Source organism: Delphinus delphis, chromosome 4 (assembly GCF_949987515.2).
Source record: "Delphinus delphis chromosome 4, mDelDel1.2, whole genome shotgun sequence".
NCBI lineage: Eukaryota > Metazoa > Chordata > Mammalia > Artiodactyla > Delphinidae > Delphinus > Delphinus delphis.
The window spans coordinates 71,956,422-71,974,197 of record NC_082686.1 but is presented as its reverse complement, the minus strand read 5'-3'; the positions used below and the strand labels follow the sequence as shown (position 1 = coordinate 71,974,197).

Genomic DNA, 17,776 nt, shown 5'->3' with positions numbered 1-17,776 from the left:
CGTATTTTATATTTTTAGTTGCTATTGTGAATGGGATTTTTTTTTTTTAATTTGTTTTTGACTGCGTTGGGTCTTTGTTGCTGCGTGCGGGCTTTCTCTAGTTGTGGTGAGCAGGGGCTACTCTTCGTTGTGGTGCACATGCTTCTCATTGCGGTGGCTTCTCTCATTGGGGAGCACGGGTGCTAGGCTTGCGGGCTTCAGTAGTTGTGGCACGCAGCCTCAGTAGTTGTGGCATGCGGGCTCTAGAGAGCAGGCTCAGTAGTTGTGGTGCATGGGCTTAGTTGCTCTGTGGCATGTGGGATCTTCCTGGACTAGGGTTCTAAGCCGTGTCCCTTGCATTGGCAGGTGGATTCTTAACCACTGCACCACCAGGGAAGTCCCGTGAATGGGATATTTTAAAAATTACAGTTCTAAACTATTTGCTGCTCATCTTTAGGAACACAGTTTTAAAATATGCATTTTAGTTTTATATCCAGAAATGTCCCTGAACTCTTTTATTGGTTCAAAAATTTGTGTTTGCTTAGATTTTTCTATGTAAATAGTTATAGAGTATATAATAACAATTTTTTTCTTCTTTAAAAATTTTTAATATATTCTTTCTTGTCTTACTGCTAAGGCTAGGACTTCTAGTATATCACTGAATAGAAATAGTGATAGAGTGCACACTTATCTTGGTTTTTTTTTTCTTTTTGCCGCACGCGGGCCTCTCACTGTTGTGGCCTCTCCCGTTGCGGAGCACAGGCTCCGGACGCGCAGGCTCAGCGGCCATGGCTCACGGGCCCAGCCGCTCCGCGGCATGTGGGATCTTCCCGGATCGAGGCATGAACCCGTGTCCCCTGCATCGGCAGGCGGACTCTCAACCACTGCGCCACCAGGGAAGCCCACTTATCTTGTTTTTGACTTTAAATGTTTTATTATTAGCTATAAAGCTGTTTACTCTGTGTTTTTAGTAAATATACTTTATTAGGTTAAGCAAGTTTTTTTCTCTACCTAGAGCATTAAGGATTTTTTTTTTTAGTTTTGTTTTGTGAAAGGATATTGATTTATACCAATGTTTTTCTGTATCTGATCACATGGATCAAATGGTTTCTCATATTTAATTTATTCTACTATCGTGATTGCATTGAAAGATCTTTTTACTGTAAAATTACACCTTCATTCCTGAATAAATCTGATTAAAAAATAAATGTGTACATGTATGTACATATGTGTCTGTGTTATTGGATTTCTAAATTTTGGTTCAGTATAACATTTTTATCTCAGTTAACCATAAGTGAGGCTGAGCTTTCATTTACTGCTTTGTTTTCAGAAAGAGCTATTTGTCCCTTTTGTTTCTTTTTCTGGAATAATTTGCATAAGTTTGGGATCATCTGTTTCTTTTCTTCTTCTTCTTCTTTTTTCTTTTTTCTTGGTAGAAGTCACCTGTAAAGTCATCTGGGCCTCGTTGTTTATTTGTGTGGTGAAGTCAATTTTGTTAATTTTCATAAGTCTACTCATAGTTGAGTCAATTTTGGTAAATTTTATTTTTCCAGGAAACTGCCATTTATCTGTTTCCTAATTTATTGGCATAATGTTCATAATATTCTCTTAGTTTAAAAATCACTGTATCTGCTATCTTCCTTTTTTTCTTAATCTAATTTGTAAAAGGATTTAAATTTTACTTGTTATTTCAGAGAACCAGCTTTTGTATTTTGTTTTCTATTTTATTTATTTCTGCATTTTCCCCTTCAAATTTCCCTAGGTTAACTCTGCTGTTTCTTTATTAACTTCTTGATTAGTTATTGAGCTGTTCATTTTCTAGCCTTCTCTAATATAACCAGTTAAGGTTATAAACTTTTACTTTAGGCACTGTTAAAACTGCATTCCACAAATTCTGATATGTATTTCCATGACAATTCAGTTTTAAATATTTCTCTCTTTCCATTTGTTTCTATCAACTTCCCTTTGCCCCTCCAGACCCACTCACTTCCTCCCCTCTCCACCCTGCTCTCTGCCCCACAGGCTGTTGTGTCCTCTGTCTTCCAGCTGGGTTCTGCTAGTGGGAATTCCTGGCAAGAGATGGTAGAGGAGAAGGAAAACGAGGTCAGGGTATTTATTTTCCTGGTCTCTTCTCTGTGAGATTGCTGGTTACATCCCTTGACAGAAGGTCACTGCTTCTTAAAAGATGGCCTGTTCTGCAAATAAGATTCTCTTTTGGTATTCCAGTAACTCCTCTATCTCCTGTCCCTTTGGACCTAGAGGTTGTGACTGTTCCACTGTTTCTAGTCCCAGATCCTCCATTGTCCCTTGATTCCCATATATCCTGCCCACATCTTTAAAATTTGTTTTTTAAAAATTGAGTGACCATCTGTTATCTGTTGGAACCCTGAATGATACACCACTTTTATTTTGTCTTTGGTCCACGACTTATTTAGAAGTTTGTTTTTAATTTCCAAGTATGTGAGTTTTTTAAAAGTTATTCTTTTAAAACTAACTTCTAATTTTTAACTGATCAATATTTAGAGAACATGTTCTATATCATCATGATTCTTTGGCATTTGTTGAGAATTGCTTTGTGGTCAATTTTTATTTTGTTCCACAGGTGCTTGAATAGAATAATTATTTTCTGTATCTTTATTACTTTTGCCTGATAGATGGGGGTTGTATAATTGTATGTTTGTCATTTCTTCTTTAAAAATTAATTTTTCTTTATACACACTTGAGATCATGTTACTAGATGCATACAGATTTAGAATTATTTTATCTTCCTGGTGATTTGTTCTTTTTGTCATTGACCGCCCCCCCCCCCTTATCTCTAATGATACATTTTGCTTTAAAGCCTATTTTGTCTGAAATGAATATAGTTACTCCACCTTTCATTTCCTTAATAGTACTTCTGCATGTCTTTTTTACTTTTCCCTTAATATTTCTTTATCCTTATGTTTTAAGTATATCTTGTATCAACAGCATATAGTTGGATTTTTTTTAAGCTACATAATCTAATTATCTGGTTTTTAAATAAAAGAAATATTGTCATTTTAGCTTACAATCAAAGTATAGTACATTTAGGATTCAAGGGATTTGGATTCCAGTCTCTACCCCACCGTTGTGTGACCTTGAGCAACTCTTTCAAACTCTCTCTCAGGACAGTAGTGATAAAATAGAAGTGTTGAATCAGATTATCTTGAATATCCCCTCTAGCTCATTTACTGTCATTCCCTTCAATTACAGTAACATGTTACAAATTGATTTGCGACAGGGACTCTTAAAACCAGACCTAAAAATAAAAACAAAATCCTAGTGCAATTTGGTGAAAGAATTCAGATAGTAACTGATGTTTAGCTTTGGGTATTTGCTCTTTGTCATCTAAAACTTTAATTTTCCGTCATTCAATGTATAATACTTTTGCAGTTCAATTTTCTGAGGATAATCCATGTTTTTTAAAGAACATATTTTCCATGATTTGGGGGATATATACAAAAATATATTTTCTTGTGATTCTAAAGGTCTTTCATATTCTTTTCTTTCTTTATAAATGTATTTATTTATTTTTGGCTGTGTTGGGTCTTCGTTGCTGCCCACGGGCTTTCTCTAGTTGTGGAGAGCAGGGGCTACTCTTCGTTGCGGTGCATGGGCTTCTCATTGCGGTGGCTTCTTTTGTTGCGGAGCACAGGCTCTAGGTGCGCAGGCTTCAGTAGCTGTGGCATGCAGGCTCAGTAGTTGTGGCTCGGGGGCTCTAGAGCACAGGCTCAGTACTTGTGGCTCACGGGCCCAGTTACTCTGCAGCACGTGGGATCCTCCTGGACCAGGGCTGGAACCCATGTTTCCTGCACCGGCGGGAAGTCCCTCTTTCATATTCTTTAACAATCCAAAACTGATTTTCAAGGTTTTGTTATTAGTTTCCTGCCTCCTTTTCTTTTAGCCTACATTTTAATTTCTACAAAATCTTTTCTAGAGTTGTGGATACCACGATCTTTACCAGTTTTTCAAAAGATTAATCTAAAAATGACATCACTATATCTGAACCCTAAGACCTTGGAAATAAACCTACAGATCTCATTGTTAGTCTCTCCATTTAATGGAGGTACAGAAATAACTGCATCTAGTTTTTGTAGAGAGACTATTTTATTTGGAACCCCATTTTGCATGGTTGGCTATAGTGACACAGACTTTAGGATTAAGGCCTTTAGGAAGGAAGAGGTCACACTGTTTCTTGCTTTGGTTTTCACCTCCATTTTTGCACCTTTGTGTTAATGTGAACCAAACAGCTTCCCAAATCTACAACTGGTTCCTGGGCTTCCTCAACCCACCTAGAAAACTGCAGCAACCTAGGAGGTTGTCATTTAACTGACAATACTCTTGGTTAGGAGTCTGCTTTCTTATACACCAATCATATAACCCTATGGTTACTTTGATTTAACTTGGTTATTTTTTAATTCATCCCAATAGCGCATTTACAGACTCTTAGGATGGGTCAGTTCTCCAGATGACTCATCTCATCTTTTATTGGGCCATTTTTCTGTGTAGATGCAAAATATGTGGGTGGGAGGTGGGAGGCTAGAACCTAAACTGAGTCTCTTTATGTTCAAGGTGGGTGGATCACCAAATTTGAGTGTACTCCTGTAATTGTTTTTTAAAGTACTTTAAATCATATAGTTAACATACTAATATCACCTCTGTTTAAAAATAAAGGATAAAAACCCTCTCAAGGTCCGCTTTCACCATGCCCTCCATTGCTTACCTCTCTTAGAGGTAACCATTATTGTTTTGAGGACACCTTTCCAGTGACCTTTCTATACATTTCTTTCCTATACTGTATATACATATACACATTTTTTTCCTTACATAAATGACACCTTCTCATTTTATAGGTGAGGAAACTAAGACCTTGAGGGAAGCTGTGTTGCAAATTTATTGAAGGAAAGTGGACTGGACCATGGGTTCTGGTATTTTACTTCTGATGCATGGGCTGCCGCACTAATCAATTAGTTTAGAGGCTGGGGAGCAGGTGCGAAAGTCGCTTTAGTGCAACGATGTAGGATTTGTATTTTGATAGGAGTTGCAGGAAACCTAGCAGAGGGCTCTGGAGTTGCAAAAACAAAAAATATACTGTCATCGGCAGTTGGGTCTGTTAATAAAGCTTGTGAAGCTGAAACGCAAATAGCCTACTACCTACCAAGCCCTTCGGAAACTTAGGAAGCAATTTCGCGTCTCTGAGACTAGCCTTAGAGCTTGGAGAGGAAGGCACCAGAGGTTGCAATGAAGGATGCGGTGGCGGACAGCAACCGAGCAGCCAACCCAGAGAGCAGAATGCTCTCCCTGACCGATCTGGAAGTGCGCCTGCGCAGGCCGCCACGGGGGGCCGGGGTGGGCGGGGCGGAGCTTGGGGGCGGTCAATGAGCCTGCGCAAACCGTGCGGCGAGGTGGGGGAGGGCGTTCCGTGTGTGTCTGTGTTGTTGTTCGGCGGCAGCGGCGGCGGCGGTAAGATGGCTGCCCACGGGGGCTCCGCGGCGTCCTCGGCGCTGAAGGGGTTAATTCAGCAGTTCACCGCCATCACCGGTAAGAGACGCGGTTACCGGAAGGTGGAGAGTGGGGTCTGGAGCGGGCGGCCGGTCTGCCCTGGGCTTCCCTTTACCTTCATGCATTCCTCCCTCGGGCTTTACCCACAGCTCTCGTCCTCCCTCCTGAGGAAGAGGCGACGACGGCGTCGGGTCTCCGGGTTCAGGCGGGAGACACCCCCTTACCCCCGCGCACCCCATACCCTCGTTCTTGGTCTTCTCGCAGTGTGGAGGGAAACCTCCCCACCCCCTTTCAGCCCAGACCCGGGGAATGGGCCGAGCTCATCCTCCCCCGCCGGCCCGGGGACCTGGGGGCGGGAGAGGTGGGGGGCCGCACCCGGGCCACCGCCCTCCTCCTTCATCATCATCGCCTCTTCTCTGTGCAGCCTTGGGGTGCAGCGCATCCCCTCACCTCCTTATTCCGTTTTTCCTTGGCCAGGTCATTCTCCCCCCCGTCCCTGGCCTGCCCTTCCCCTTTCTGGGCCCCTCGGAGCCATCGCTGTGGCCCTGGCGTGTTCGGGCCCTCCCGCCTTAACGGCGAGGCTGGTGGGTTCGGCAGCGCCTTTACCGATCTCGGGGGATAGGCCGCCAGAAAGGGGGGGGTGCTGAGGAGTACCCTCCAGACTGAGATTTTAAGAGAAGAATGAGGGGGAACCCCCCCAGACCTTAATAGGAAAGGCCTGGAGGAATCCTCGGTGGCGTTTCCCACCTCCCCATTAAAAAATAATAAAGACTGAGACGATGGCGCCAGGGCCTCCTGCTGATAAAATAGGAATGACGGCAGAAACTTCTTTGAGACAAAATCAGTTTCTGGATGTCAGTATACCCCAAACCCACGGTTTTTCTTTTCCTTTGGACCCCTGCGAAGGGCACACGCAGATCCTCTTACTGCCTGGAGGAAAGGCCCTAAGCCGTTCTATGAATTCTCTCTGTCTTGTTCTCTGTGATGGTGCTGAACTTTTTTTGCATGAGTTATTAGAGGGCGGAGCAAATGATGAAGTTCTCTGTGGAGTGATTTGAGAGAAGAGTACTACATGTGCCTGAGTGTAATTTTGCCGTTCTAGTTTGTCATTTTGTAAGGAGGTCAGAATGTTAGCAGATCTATACATTATTTGGTAGTTTGTTAGATGCAGAGAACATTTCCATTTTCAATGTATCCAGAGTTTGACGTGCAAGATCTGGTTAAGTGAAATTTTATATTTTAACCACTGCCGGTTGTTTGCGAGTTGTCGTTTTATAGTTAAAGGTATTTTTAGTTTTTACTTTGCAGCGATAACTATATGTTTGATGCATTGTCTAGCCTGTGGGCATGAAACATCGAGTCAAAGTTGATAAAGTAAAATTTGTAACAAAATTGGGATGAGAATTGGAATAACTTTTCTTAATATTTAAAAATTGTGATTGGACTATTATATTAGAGATGTAATGCATTTCCCAGTGTCTAAGCAGATCATTATTGGGAAAATCAGAAAATTATTGTGTATATAAGTTAATACTGCTGTATTATGTTTATATAGAAAAATCTTTGTAGTGAATTACATATAGAAGTGATTATCATTATCTTTTCTTTAGATTTTCTAGAGGTGGTTTAAGATGCCACCTATTTCATTTCAGTTTTTTATGCTAACTACCACTTTAGGAACTCGGATTGTTTTAGTCTCACATTATTCCTTCTAATGCAACATTTTTGGTAGGTGTAGACAAAACCCAAAATGTGGTGAGATGAAGTGACTCACTTAATTGTTTTAATTCTGTTTCTGTGTGCCAGTCTTCATGGCTTGTTTCCTGGTCACAGGCCCTTCTATTCCTGAATCAAGTTGGAGACCCTCAGTAGACAGTGGTATCTGGAGGTCTGTAAAAGCGAAAATACCTTAGATTCTTCTTAATGTATTATGGATTTATAATAATGATTTTTTACAAGATAGTAATTAAATATTAGAAACACATGATTGACCTCTTTATTCCCTTTCATATATCCTAAAAAAATTTGTGTGTGTGTGTATATATATATATATGTATATATATATATATGTATACGTATATATATATATATATATATATATATTTTTGGCTGTGTGGCATATGGTATCTTAATTCCCCGACCAGGGATAGAACCCGTGCCCCCTGCAATGGAAGCGCAGAGTCTTAACCACTGGACCACCAGGGAAGTCCCCACTAATATTTTAAATGGTAGTATTTATGACAAAAAGGTATTTGAAATTTATTTATTGCTAGATGAATGAAACTGACCTTAAGAGTTTATGCTCTCATTTCAAAAAGATTTTACTTACTTGGAAGCCCAACATTGTGGTAAAAGCAATGCATTTTCAAAAATGTGAGTCTTACCTTTTCTGTGGCATTTAGAAGTAGAAGAGAAAATTGAAAGAATTTTAACTTTTATTTCTCACTAAATAGAACAGATCTCTCACACTCTCTCTCTATATGTGAGTATGAACTGATGACTCTGACTTTTAAAAAACATTAAAAAGATATCACATGAAATAATTTTGAAAAAAGAAACACTAATTCATTCTCACAATAGCAATATTATTTATTTCACATATTATCTTCCAGTTCTTGTTTACATACTTATTTTTATTTTTTAAATTACTTTTAAATTATTTTTACATTGTGGATCATAATGTACATAATTTAGAATTCTGAAATTTTCAATTAACGTTACATCGTAAACATTTTTCCTATGATTAAACCCTTTGATAAGCAGATAGCCAAGGGAAGTGATGGTCTTTGAAGTGGTCACACTGAGAAGCTATGTACCTTTACCATTGATGCCATTAGCATTATTTCAAGCTACATAGAAATCCAGTCCTGTTATTTTATAGTCTACCACATTTTACAGTATTACTCAGTTTGATCTCCCTTGATGCTCTCATATATGGCTTAGACTGCTGACTGCTTTCAGAAGTTATATCAGTTCTCAAAACCTGAGGAAAGAATGTGCCACTGGATCTGAAGGTAATTCCAAAAGAGCAGTTTTTTAAAATGTTTTGAACCACGGCAGTATCCCATTAACACCAACTTGGACTGACATCCAGCCACATGTATACAAAATGCATAGATGTAATCAGAATAATTCATGAGATGAGGGATATATAGATGCTATAGAATAGGTAGAAGTAAATACACAATCAGAAGGTAAGGCCAAAAAGTGAGGGAATAGAAAGTGAGGCTGAGAAGAGTACAAGTGGTTGCTAGTGTAGCATTCCATAAAGCTTTGTGTATAGTAGGCATTCACGGACTTAATGAAATTATAGAACCCCTTTAGTTTAATCTTTTTTAAAATTGTTGAATGAATGCATATTTGTTAAATTAGAAACTCTTGGTGTTTGTTGTATTTGGATTTGTAGTCAACTTCCATTTTCTTTCTACAATACATTTTTCTTGGGTTAGTATTAAAGTGTATTTAAGTTCTCTGTGTCAAGAAAGGTAGTTGCAAGTGATCTAGTTATTAAAACTCTTCTGGAATTTTAAGAACTATTTCAAAAGGTGTTAATGAAGTTTGAGCAGAAATTAGGGAGGGAATAAATTTTTTTGAGTTGCGAGTAGACTCTTACTAGTAAACTCAGTATTTATTAATAGACTACTATGTGCCAGGCATGGTTCAGATCTTGGGGATACTACCATGAGCAAGACATGGTGTCTGTCCTCAAAAAGCTTAAAGGTTAATGGGAATACAGACACATAAATGGGTATTGTAATACATTGGGATAATGGTAAGGAGCTGTTACTGTAGCATAAATGAGGGAGGTCAAGAAAAGCTTCCAGAAGAAATAATTTCTTAGCTAAAACCTGGAGGGGAGCTGTTTCTGGCAGGAGAAACATGTTCAGAGACCTGGAGGAAAGAGGGACAGGCATACATATGGAGACAAGAAAGGAGAGACAGTAGGTTGAGGGAATTGATGATAATTCCAAATGAAGAGAGCATAGCTTGTGTGAGATGCAATAAATGGGGCTGAAGAGATAAGAGGGTACCAGATTAGGAAGGGCCTTGTAACTCATGTTAAGAAATCTTGGCTTTATTCTGAATGTAGTGGGGAGTCAGTGAAAAGTTTTAATTAGGGGAGTGACACAATCATATTTGGTTTTTTCAGAAAGAGCTACTTGGCCATAGGTGAGAAGAGGTAGGCATAGACATCAATAGAAGACTGTTGCAATAATTGAAGATGCTGGTGTCCTGAAATAAGTTAGTGGCAGAGAAGTGGACTCTGAAAGGTAAGGGAAGAATTCAGAGGAGTCAGAATGAAGCTTAGGATTCTGTTTTGGATGTCTAAGTGTATAATAATACAATTTGTGAAGGTATGGAATAGTAGCAGAGGTTTGGGGAGATGATTAGTTCAGCTTAGGTAAGTTGCTGCCTGTGGGACTTCCAAATGGAGCTGTTCAGTAGGGAAATGAATATTTGGGTCTAGAAAGAAGAGTGACATCTGATGAGTCATATTGATGGCAGTTGAAGCTATAAAAGTGGATGTGTCCTTTGTTCCAGGACACAAAGCTGAAGGAACACTAACATCTAACAGACGGTAAAGAAGAAAGTACAGAGAAGGATCGGAAGAAACCAAAGATGTAGGAGGAAAACCAGGAGAATGTGATGGTACTTCAAACATTAGGAGTAGGGTAATATGTCAGATATTATGTAGGCACTTTGGGAAACCAGAAATCATTGAATATTCACAGATTTTTCTTGGTTAGGGTTGGAAGGCATCTTAGAAACCATATTGACCCATTTCTGAGTTAAAATGAGAAATTGAAGGCCCAGAGAAGTAAAGTGAGTTAGGGTTATATGTATAGGTCAGTGCTTCTCAAATTTATTTGTAGGAAAGGACTGCCCCCCCCTTAAAAAAAAATCTTCATAGACCAATACTTTTAATTTTTCTTTTTTTGGGGGGGTGCTACGCCACACGTGGCTTGTGGGATCTTAGTTCCCCAACTAGGGATCGAACCCGGGTCCTCAGCAGTGAAAGGAGGGAATTCCCCAGAGACTAATGCTTTAGTAAAAATGCAATAAAAATTAATTGTTTTAAAAAATGAAATAAAAAGAACACATACAAAATGTAAACCCAAATTCTGTTAAAATAAAGGGTATAATTTGCATACAGTAAAATTTAACCTTTTTAGTGTAGAGTTAAAGTTTTCATAAGTGCATACAGTCGTAAAACCACAATAAAGATGCAGAACAGTTCTTTTTTTTTTTTTTAAATAAACTTATTTATTTATTTTTGGCTGCATTGGGTCTTGCTGTGTGCAGGCTTTCTTTAGTTGCGGCAAGCAGTGGCTACTCTTCGTTGCGGTGCGTGGGCTTCTCATTGCGGTGGCTTCTCTTGTTGCGGAGCTCGGGCTCTAGGCATGCAGGCTTCAGTAGTTGCGGCACATGGGCTCAGCAGTTGTGGCTCACAGGCTCTAGAGCTCAGGCTCAGTAGTTAGGGCACATGTGCTTAGTTGCTCTGCAGCATGTGGGATCTTCCTGGACCAGGGTTGGAACACATATCCCCTGTATTGGCAGGCAGATTCTTAACCACTGCACCACCAGGGAAGTCCCCAAGATGCAGAACAGTTCTATCCTCAGAAATTTCCCCCCGCCCCTTTGTAGTCAATCCCTCCTCTCACCTGTAGCCTAATCTTTTTGTCTGTTCTTTTCCAGAATGTCATCTAAATGGAATCACAGTATGTAGTCGGGCTTCTTTTGAGTCTGGCTTCTTTTACTTAGCATACTGCATTTGAGATTCATTCATGATGTTGTGGTATGAGTAGTTCCTTTTTATTGGTGAATAATATTCCATTGTGTGGATATACTACAATTTGTTTATCCATTAAATGAATGGATAATTGTGTTGTTTCTTGTTTGGGAGATTATAAATAAAGCTGCCCAAAACATTAATGTACAAGTGTGTGAATATATGTTTTCATTTCCTTTGGATAAATAGTTAGGAGTGGGATCATATGATAGGTGTGTGACTTTAAGAAAGTCATACTATTTTCCTAAGTTACTATTGATACATACACCATTTTGCATTTTGTCTTTCTCTGACTGACTTACTTCACTTGGTGTGATAATCTCTAGGTTCATCCATGTTGCTGCAAATGGCATTATTTCATCCTTTTTTATGGCTGAGTAATATTCCATTGTGTGTATATACCACATCTCCTTTATCTGTTCCTCTGTCGATGGACATTGCTTCCCTGTCTTGGCTATTGTCAGTAGTGCTGCAGTGAACAGTGGGGTGCATGTATCCTTTCAAATTATGGTTTTATCCAGATATATGCCCAGGAGTGGGATTGCTGGATCATATGGTAGTTCTATTTTTAGTTTTTTAAGGAACTTCCATAGTGTTCTCCATAGTGCTTGTATATAAATTTTTAAAAAAATATTTTCTATTCCTCAATAGTTAAAAACTCCAGGTGGGAGACCAGTGAGGAGGTTGAACTTTCATCTTACTTCTTGCAACTGTTACCGACTCTCATTTCCTTGGTGGATAGTCTGGCTGGCTTTATTATCATTTCTAGGGGAAGTGTAGAACCAAAAAGTAACCACTTTGTGTCCCTGTCATTTCTGTGCTCTATCCCTGTGGGGCAAGAAAGGGTCTGTAGAGGGATTTTTTTCTTTTTAAAAAAAATCTCTGTGACTACCATACTTAGGTTCCTTGATAATAGTGAAGAGACTGTTTTTTCGGCATTGAAAATAGTGTAGAGAATAGGTATAAAGGACTACTAAAGTTTGAAATGTCTCTTGATTCTTCTTTCCAGCTGTGGTGGAAACAGGCATTACAGGTTTGGGGCTATTTTCTATATGAAGTCATTAAAGGAGAAAGAGTGTGAACTAAGAGGCAGCAGCAAGAAGATGGCCACTGATAAATTGGGTGCCACAAGCTGGCTTAATGCCTTTGGTGCCATTAGCAAGCTAAAGCAGATGGAAGAAAAGGTAGTGGATAAATAAAAAGTGCATGTGGTGAGAAACAGTAAAGTGGGACTTTGGCCATAGATATGGATTATGGGGTGTTATGGACTGAATTTTTGTGTCCTTCCCAAAATTTGATATTTTGAAATCCTGAGCCCCCAGTGTGATGTTATTAGGAGGTGGGGCCTTTAGGAGGTGGTTAGGTCATGAGGGTGGAGTCCTTATGAATGGGATTAGTGTACTTAAAAAGGAGACCCCAGAGAGCTATCTGGGCCCTTCCACCATGTGAGTACACACGGAGAAGACAACTGTCTTATCAACCAGGAAGTGGGCCTGCATCACACACCAAATCTACTGGAGCCTGATCTTTGATTTCCCAACCTGCAGAACTGTGAGAGATAAATGTTCATTGTTTAAGCCACCCAGTCTATTGTATTTTTGTTACAGCAGCCTGAACAAACTAAGACCCTGGGTTAGATTAAGCTATCCTGCTGCTACCTATAATATTGAGACCTCAAAATAAGCCCATGAACAGGTTTACAGGTAGTTTAAACCTGCAAGTTTCTTTTAAAGGCCCCCCTCCCCCTTTTAAAAAAGATTTGTTCTTCATTCTGAATATAATAAGAGAGAAGTTCAAATTTTTTACGGCTGACTCATCAAAAATTGTTATTACCTCTAAGTAAATGGGTAAAACTTGTAACTTGTTTAAATTTGTGTATCACTGTTCCTGTCCTCTATATCATTTAGCCCTCCTTACTTTTCCTTTGCCCTCTCAGTTAACCTTCTGTTCCTCTGTTTAGCTAAGTGGAAGTGTTATTGGCATTTTGGCTAGGACAGTTTCTTGTTCTGTAGGACTGTTCTGTTCATTGCAGAAGATTTAGCAGTTGTATGAGTTTCCTGTGGCTGCTGTAACAAATTACCACAAACTGCATTGCTTAACACAGTTATTCTCTCAGTTCTGGAGGCCAGAAGTCTGAAATGAAGGTGTGAGAAATCTTTAGGGGAGGGGAGACATTTTCCAAGCTACTAAGGCACCCCTGGCTTCTCTCCACTAAATGCCAGTAGTGCTCCTATCCCCTAATCATGAAACACCAAAAATGGTGTCTCACATTTCTAGATGCCTCTACTACTTCCTGACATTAAGAACCACTGGAACCTTTAATTATCCTTCAGTTATCTTCTGTTTCTAAAACGATACACTTGGGACCTCCCTGGTGGTGCAGTGGTTAAGACTCTGTGCTCCCAATGCAAGGGGTCCGGGTTTGATCCCTGGTCAGGGAACTAGATCCCACATGCATGCTGCAACTGAGAGTTCGCATGCCACAACTAAGGAGCCCATGTGCCGCAACTAAGGAGCTGGTGAGCCATAACAAAGGAGCCCGCGAACCACAACTAAGGAGCGCTCCTGCTGCAACTAAGACCCAGCACATCCAAATAAATAAATAAATGTTTTAAAAAATGGCATATTCCTGGGCCCTACCCAGACCCTTCCAATTGGAGTGGGGGCAGGATCTACGTTTTAAAAGAGAAAAAAGATACACTAAGTGATAAAACAAGTGATAAACTAAGAATGCCTGATTATACAAGCACAGATAGCTCAGATAATTTGGCTTTATTTAAGAAAGTGAATGGTGTATTTTGCTTCTTGGGCCCCTCTCTAATACTGCCTTCTTCAGTCTTGCCAGGATTTAGCATGTGCTTCTTTTTTAAAAAATCTCATAAGTAGAGACCCCTTTTATGGAAAGCTCTTAGGTCACTATACTGACAAGCTCCAATGATGGAAGTTATCCTGTCAGATTGTCAACAGATATATGATACGCTGCCTATAGTTTAGATTCTAGCACTAAATGGTTAAGTGAGGATTATAGATAAGAATGGCAGTTCTCACTTTGTTATACAGCAGAAACTAACACACCATTGTAAAGCAATTATACTCCAATAAAGATGTTAAAAAGAGCAATTCTGAGCCTTGAGTGTTGACACCTTCTGCCCCCCAAAATATCACAGTTATTATTTCATTTATTATAGCTTTATTTTTGTCTTAAAGTCATTCTCGGTATAATCCCTTTTAATAAATTCTATTTTAATCTATAGTTCAGTAGATCTCTGGAATACTCACCTATACTTTTTTTACATTTTCCTGTGTTTCTACATCAGCTCTTTTTTGGGGGGGCCACTTGCAGGACTTTAGTTCCCCCACCAGGGATTGAACCTGGGACTTGCAGTGCAAGGGCCAAGTCCTAACCACTGGACTGTCAGGGAATTCCCAGCAGTGGTCATTTTTAAGTTGAATTTCCTTATGAACAAATTTCAAAAGGAGTGAAGCAGCTGGGATTGGTTGCTATTATAGCAGAAGGGAGTTTCGATCCTGCATCAGCATGTTCTTTTTTTTTTTTAATATTTATTTATTTATTTGGTTGTACTAAGTCTTAGTTGCAGCAGTCGAACTCCTTAGTTGCAGCACGTGGGCTCCTTAGTTGCAGCTTGCTGGCTCCTTTGTTGCAGCACACGGGCTCCTTAGTTGTGGCTTGTGAATTCTTAGTTGTGGCATGCATATGGGATCTAGTTCCCCGACCAGGGATCGAACGTGGGCCCCCTGCATTGGGAGCGCGCGGAGTCTTAACCACTACGCCACCAGGGAAGTCCCAGCATGTTGTTTGTCCCTTTTGTGGTGCTTTAGTGCAGTGTGGTGAGCACCTAGAGAGACAAGAGCCCAAATGGTATAAACTCAGCCATTTAATTCTCTGAAAAGAAAAAGATCAGTAGGTGTCATTCAGAAGCTAGTTTTAGGGTTTATTATGGGGCAAAGATAATAGTTCATGTATCTCTTGCTGGAATAAGTAGCCAGAGTAGTTTACATACAGGAACCTTTTAATTTTCAGAAGCTGCTGTGTAGATAAATTAAAATGGTGGAGTACAATAGACACTGAACTTTTAGACTAGCATTTAAGAAATATAGTAATGTAACCAGTATAACTGGACACAATGTAAAAATATTAGAAAAGCACTGAAAACTTCAGGTTTTATGAGTAATGATATGGAAAATTTTCATCAAATTTGTGCTGGTTTTGCCCCAAGAATCTGTATTTAATTACCTAACATACAGTTGGCTACTGGGATGTTTGAACAACTCCTTTCCCTCAAAAAGTTGAATTTGTTTTTATTTTTGTGTGTTGGGTCTTTGTTGCTGCGTGAGGGCCTCCTCTAGTTGCGGCAAGCAGGGGCTACTCTTCGTTGTTGTGCACAGGCTTCTCATTGTGGTGGCTTCTCTTGTTGCAGAGCACAGGCTCTAGGCGCATGGGCTTCAGTAGTTGTGGCACACGGGCTCAGTAGTTGTGGCTCACGGGCTCTAGAGTGCAGGCTCAGTGATTGTGGCGCCTGGGCTTAGTTGCTCCGCGGCATGTGGGATCTTCCCAGACCAGGGCTCGGACCCATGTTCTCTGCATTGGCAGGCGGATCCTTAACCACTGCACCACAAGGAAGTCTGAGATTTCACTTTTTTAAAGTGTTTCCTAATGGTGAGAATGTAAGTCTGTATATACTAGAACTTGAGAACTTTTTATTTTTTTAATTATTTTATTTTTATTGAAGTATAGTTTTTACAATGTTGTGTTAGTTTCTGGTGTACAGCAAAGTGATTCAGTTATACATACGTATATATATATATATATTTTCTTATTCTTTTCCATGATAGTTTATTATAAGATATTGAATATAGTTCCTTATGCTATATAGTAGGACCTTATTGCTTATTTTATATATAGTATAGAATTTGAGAACTTTTGGTTCAGCTTGACTGAGGACTTATGGAGAGAGAACTGGTTTGAGAAAAGTGAGAACTGGCCAGTTCAGTGAGTTTTTAAAGTCTGTAAGATAGAAGAGCTAGCAGAGACAAGGATAGAGATAAGGCCCTGTGGAAAAGTAGTATCTGTTCCTGTATATACTTTAGGGTGAGGAGGGAGGGGGAAGGTCCACAACTTAACAGGTGGGTATTTGGTGTGTTGTCAAGAAAAATGAGGGGACTGGGACTTCCCTGGTGGTGCAGTGGTTAAGAATCCGCCTGCCAGTGCAGGGGACACGGGTTCAAGCCCTGGTCCGGGAAGATTCCACATGCCGCGGAGCAGCTGAGCCCGTGCACCACAACTGCTGAAGCCCACACCCCCCGGAGCCCGTGCTCTGGAAAGAGAAGCCACCGCAGTGAGAAGCCCACGCACCGCAACTAGAGAAAGCCTGCATGCAGCAACGAGGACCCAACCCCAACGCAGCCAAAAATAAATAAATAAATAAAATTAAAAAAAAAAAAACGAGAAGAAGAATGATGGGACTGATTTTACTGCTGTCACTCTCCATATCGTACAGAGGCATGGCATTGTAAAGTACCACCAAGTGATCTGCCTAGGTTACAAAAACATCTGCACCTGGAGGGAGTGGTACAGAGGTGAGATGAAAGCAGAAGGGTATAAAATAGGAGCAGTTTATAAGGGCCAAATCTTGTGTGCAGCTCAAGAGAGATGAAAAGTTTTCCAGTCAGCAGTGCAGAACTGTTGAAACAGGGAGATAATCAAATTTACATTCTTTTGCAATATAGAAGGTATATCAAAAGGAGCATGACCAAGAGCAAAGAAATGTGATAGTTCATGTAAGAGATGTTGAAGGCATGAACAAAGAGTATAGCAGTGGACATAGAATAGTATGGATAGGGGTGTTGTTAATTAGATGGAAGCTGTAGGATTTGTTGGTTGACTGATGGGCTGTTTGCAGTTGAAGAGAGAATAGTGGAGGAAATTTTCTCAATTTTGAGTAATATATGAAGCCCTTTTTTTTTTTGCGGTACGCGGGCCTCTCACTGTTGTGGCCTCTCCCGCTGCGGAGCACAGGCTCTGGACGCACAGGCTCAGCGGCCATGGCTCACGGGCCCAGCTGCTCCGCGGCATGTGGGATCTTCCCGGACCGGGGCATGAACCCGTGTCCCCTGCATCGGTAGGCGGACTCTCAACCACTGCGCCACCAGGGAAGCCCATATGAAGCCCTTTTAAAGAAAAAACATCCCTGGCCCTATGTAACTTAAATTACCATATATACCCAGATATAAGGCGCACTCCAAATAAAAGGCAATTCTGTATTTGTCCAGTTCCCAAAAAAGATTTTTGAGTAACATAAATATGTAAATTTCTGGAGATTTAAGTGAAATGATTGATGCTTTTTTATAATGTTACTTATTGAGTTAACATTAAATCACAACATTATATATTAATGCTTTTTTCCTGTCATGTTCCATGAAATAATTTTGTTCTGTTTTTGTTTTTTACTAGCATTTAGATATGTC

General features: G+C 40.1%; 1 protein-coding gene and 1 pseudogene across 3 annotated transcripts in view; one reads left to right on the top strand and one right to left on the bottom strand.

The window, feature by feature from the left end:
* Nucleotides 1–5,439: 5,439 nt before the first annotated feature.
* The window catches only part of UBXN7 (UBX domain protein 7), a 68,394-nt gene continuing 56,057 nt past the window's right edge, over nucleotides 5,440–17,776 (top strand). Inside the window, exon 1 of one of the 3 annotated variants that reach the window (XM_060010865.1) lies at nucleotides 5,440–5,538. In XM_060010865.1, the coding sequence (XP_059866848.1) occupies nucleotides 5,466–5,538 (73 nt within the window). In that variant the 5' untranslated portion in view covers nucleotides 5,440–5,465. Of the gene's footprint in view, nucleotides 5,539–9,282; nucleotides 9,771–10,106; nucleotides 10,150–17,776 lie in introns of those variants that run through there. The other 2 variants (XM_060010866.1, XM_060010867.1) reach the window with 2 other exon arrangements.
* On the bottom strand, nucleotides 5,511–6,483 carry LOC132424791 (collagen alpha-2(IV) chain-like; annotated as a pseudogene).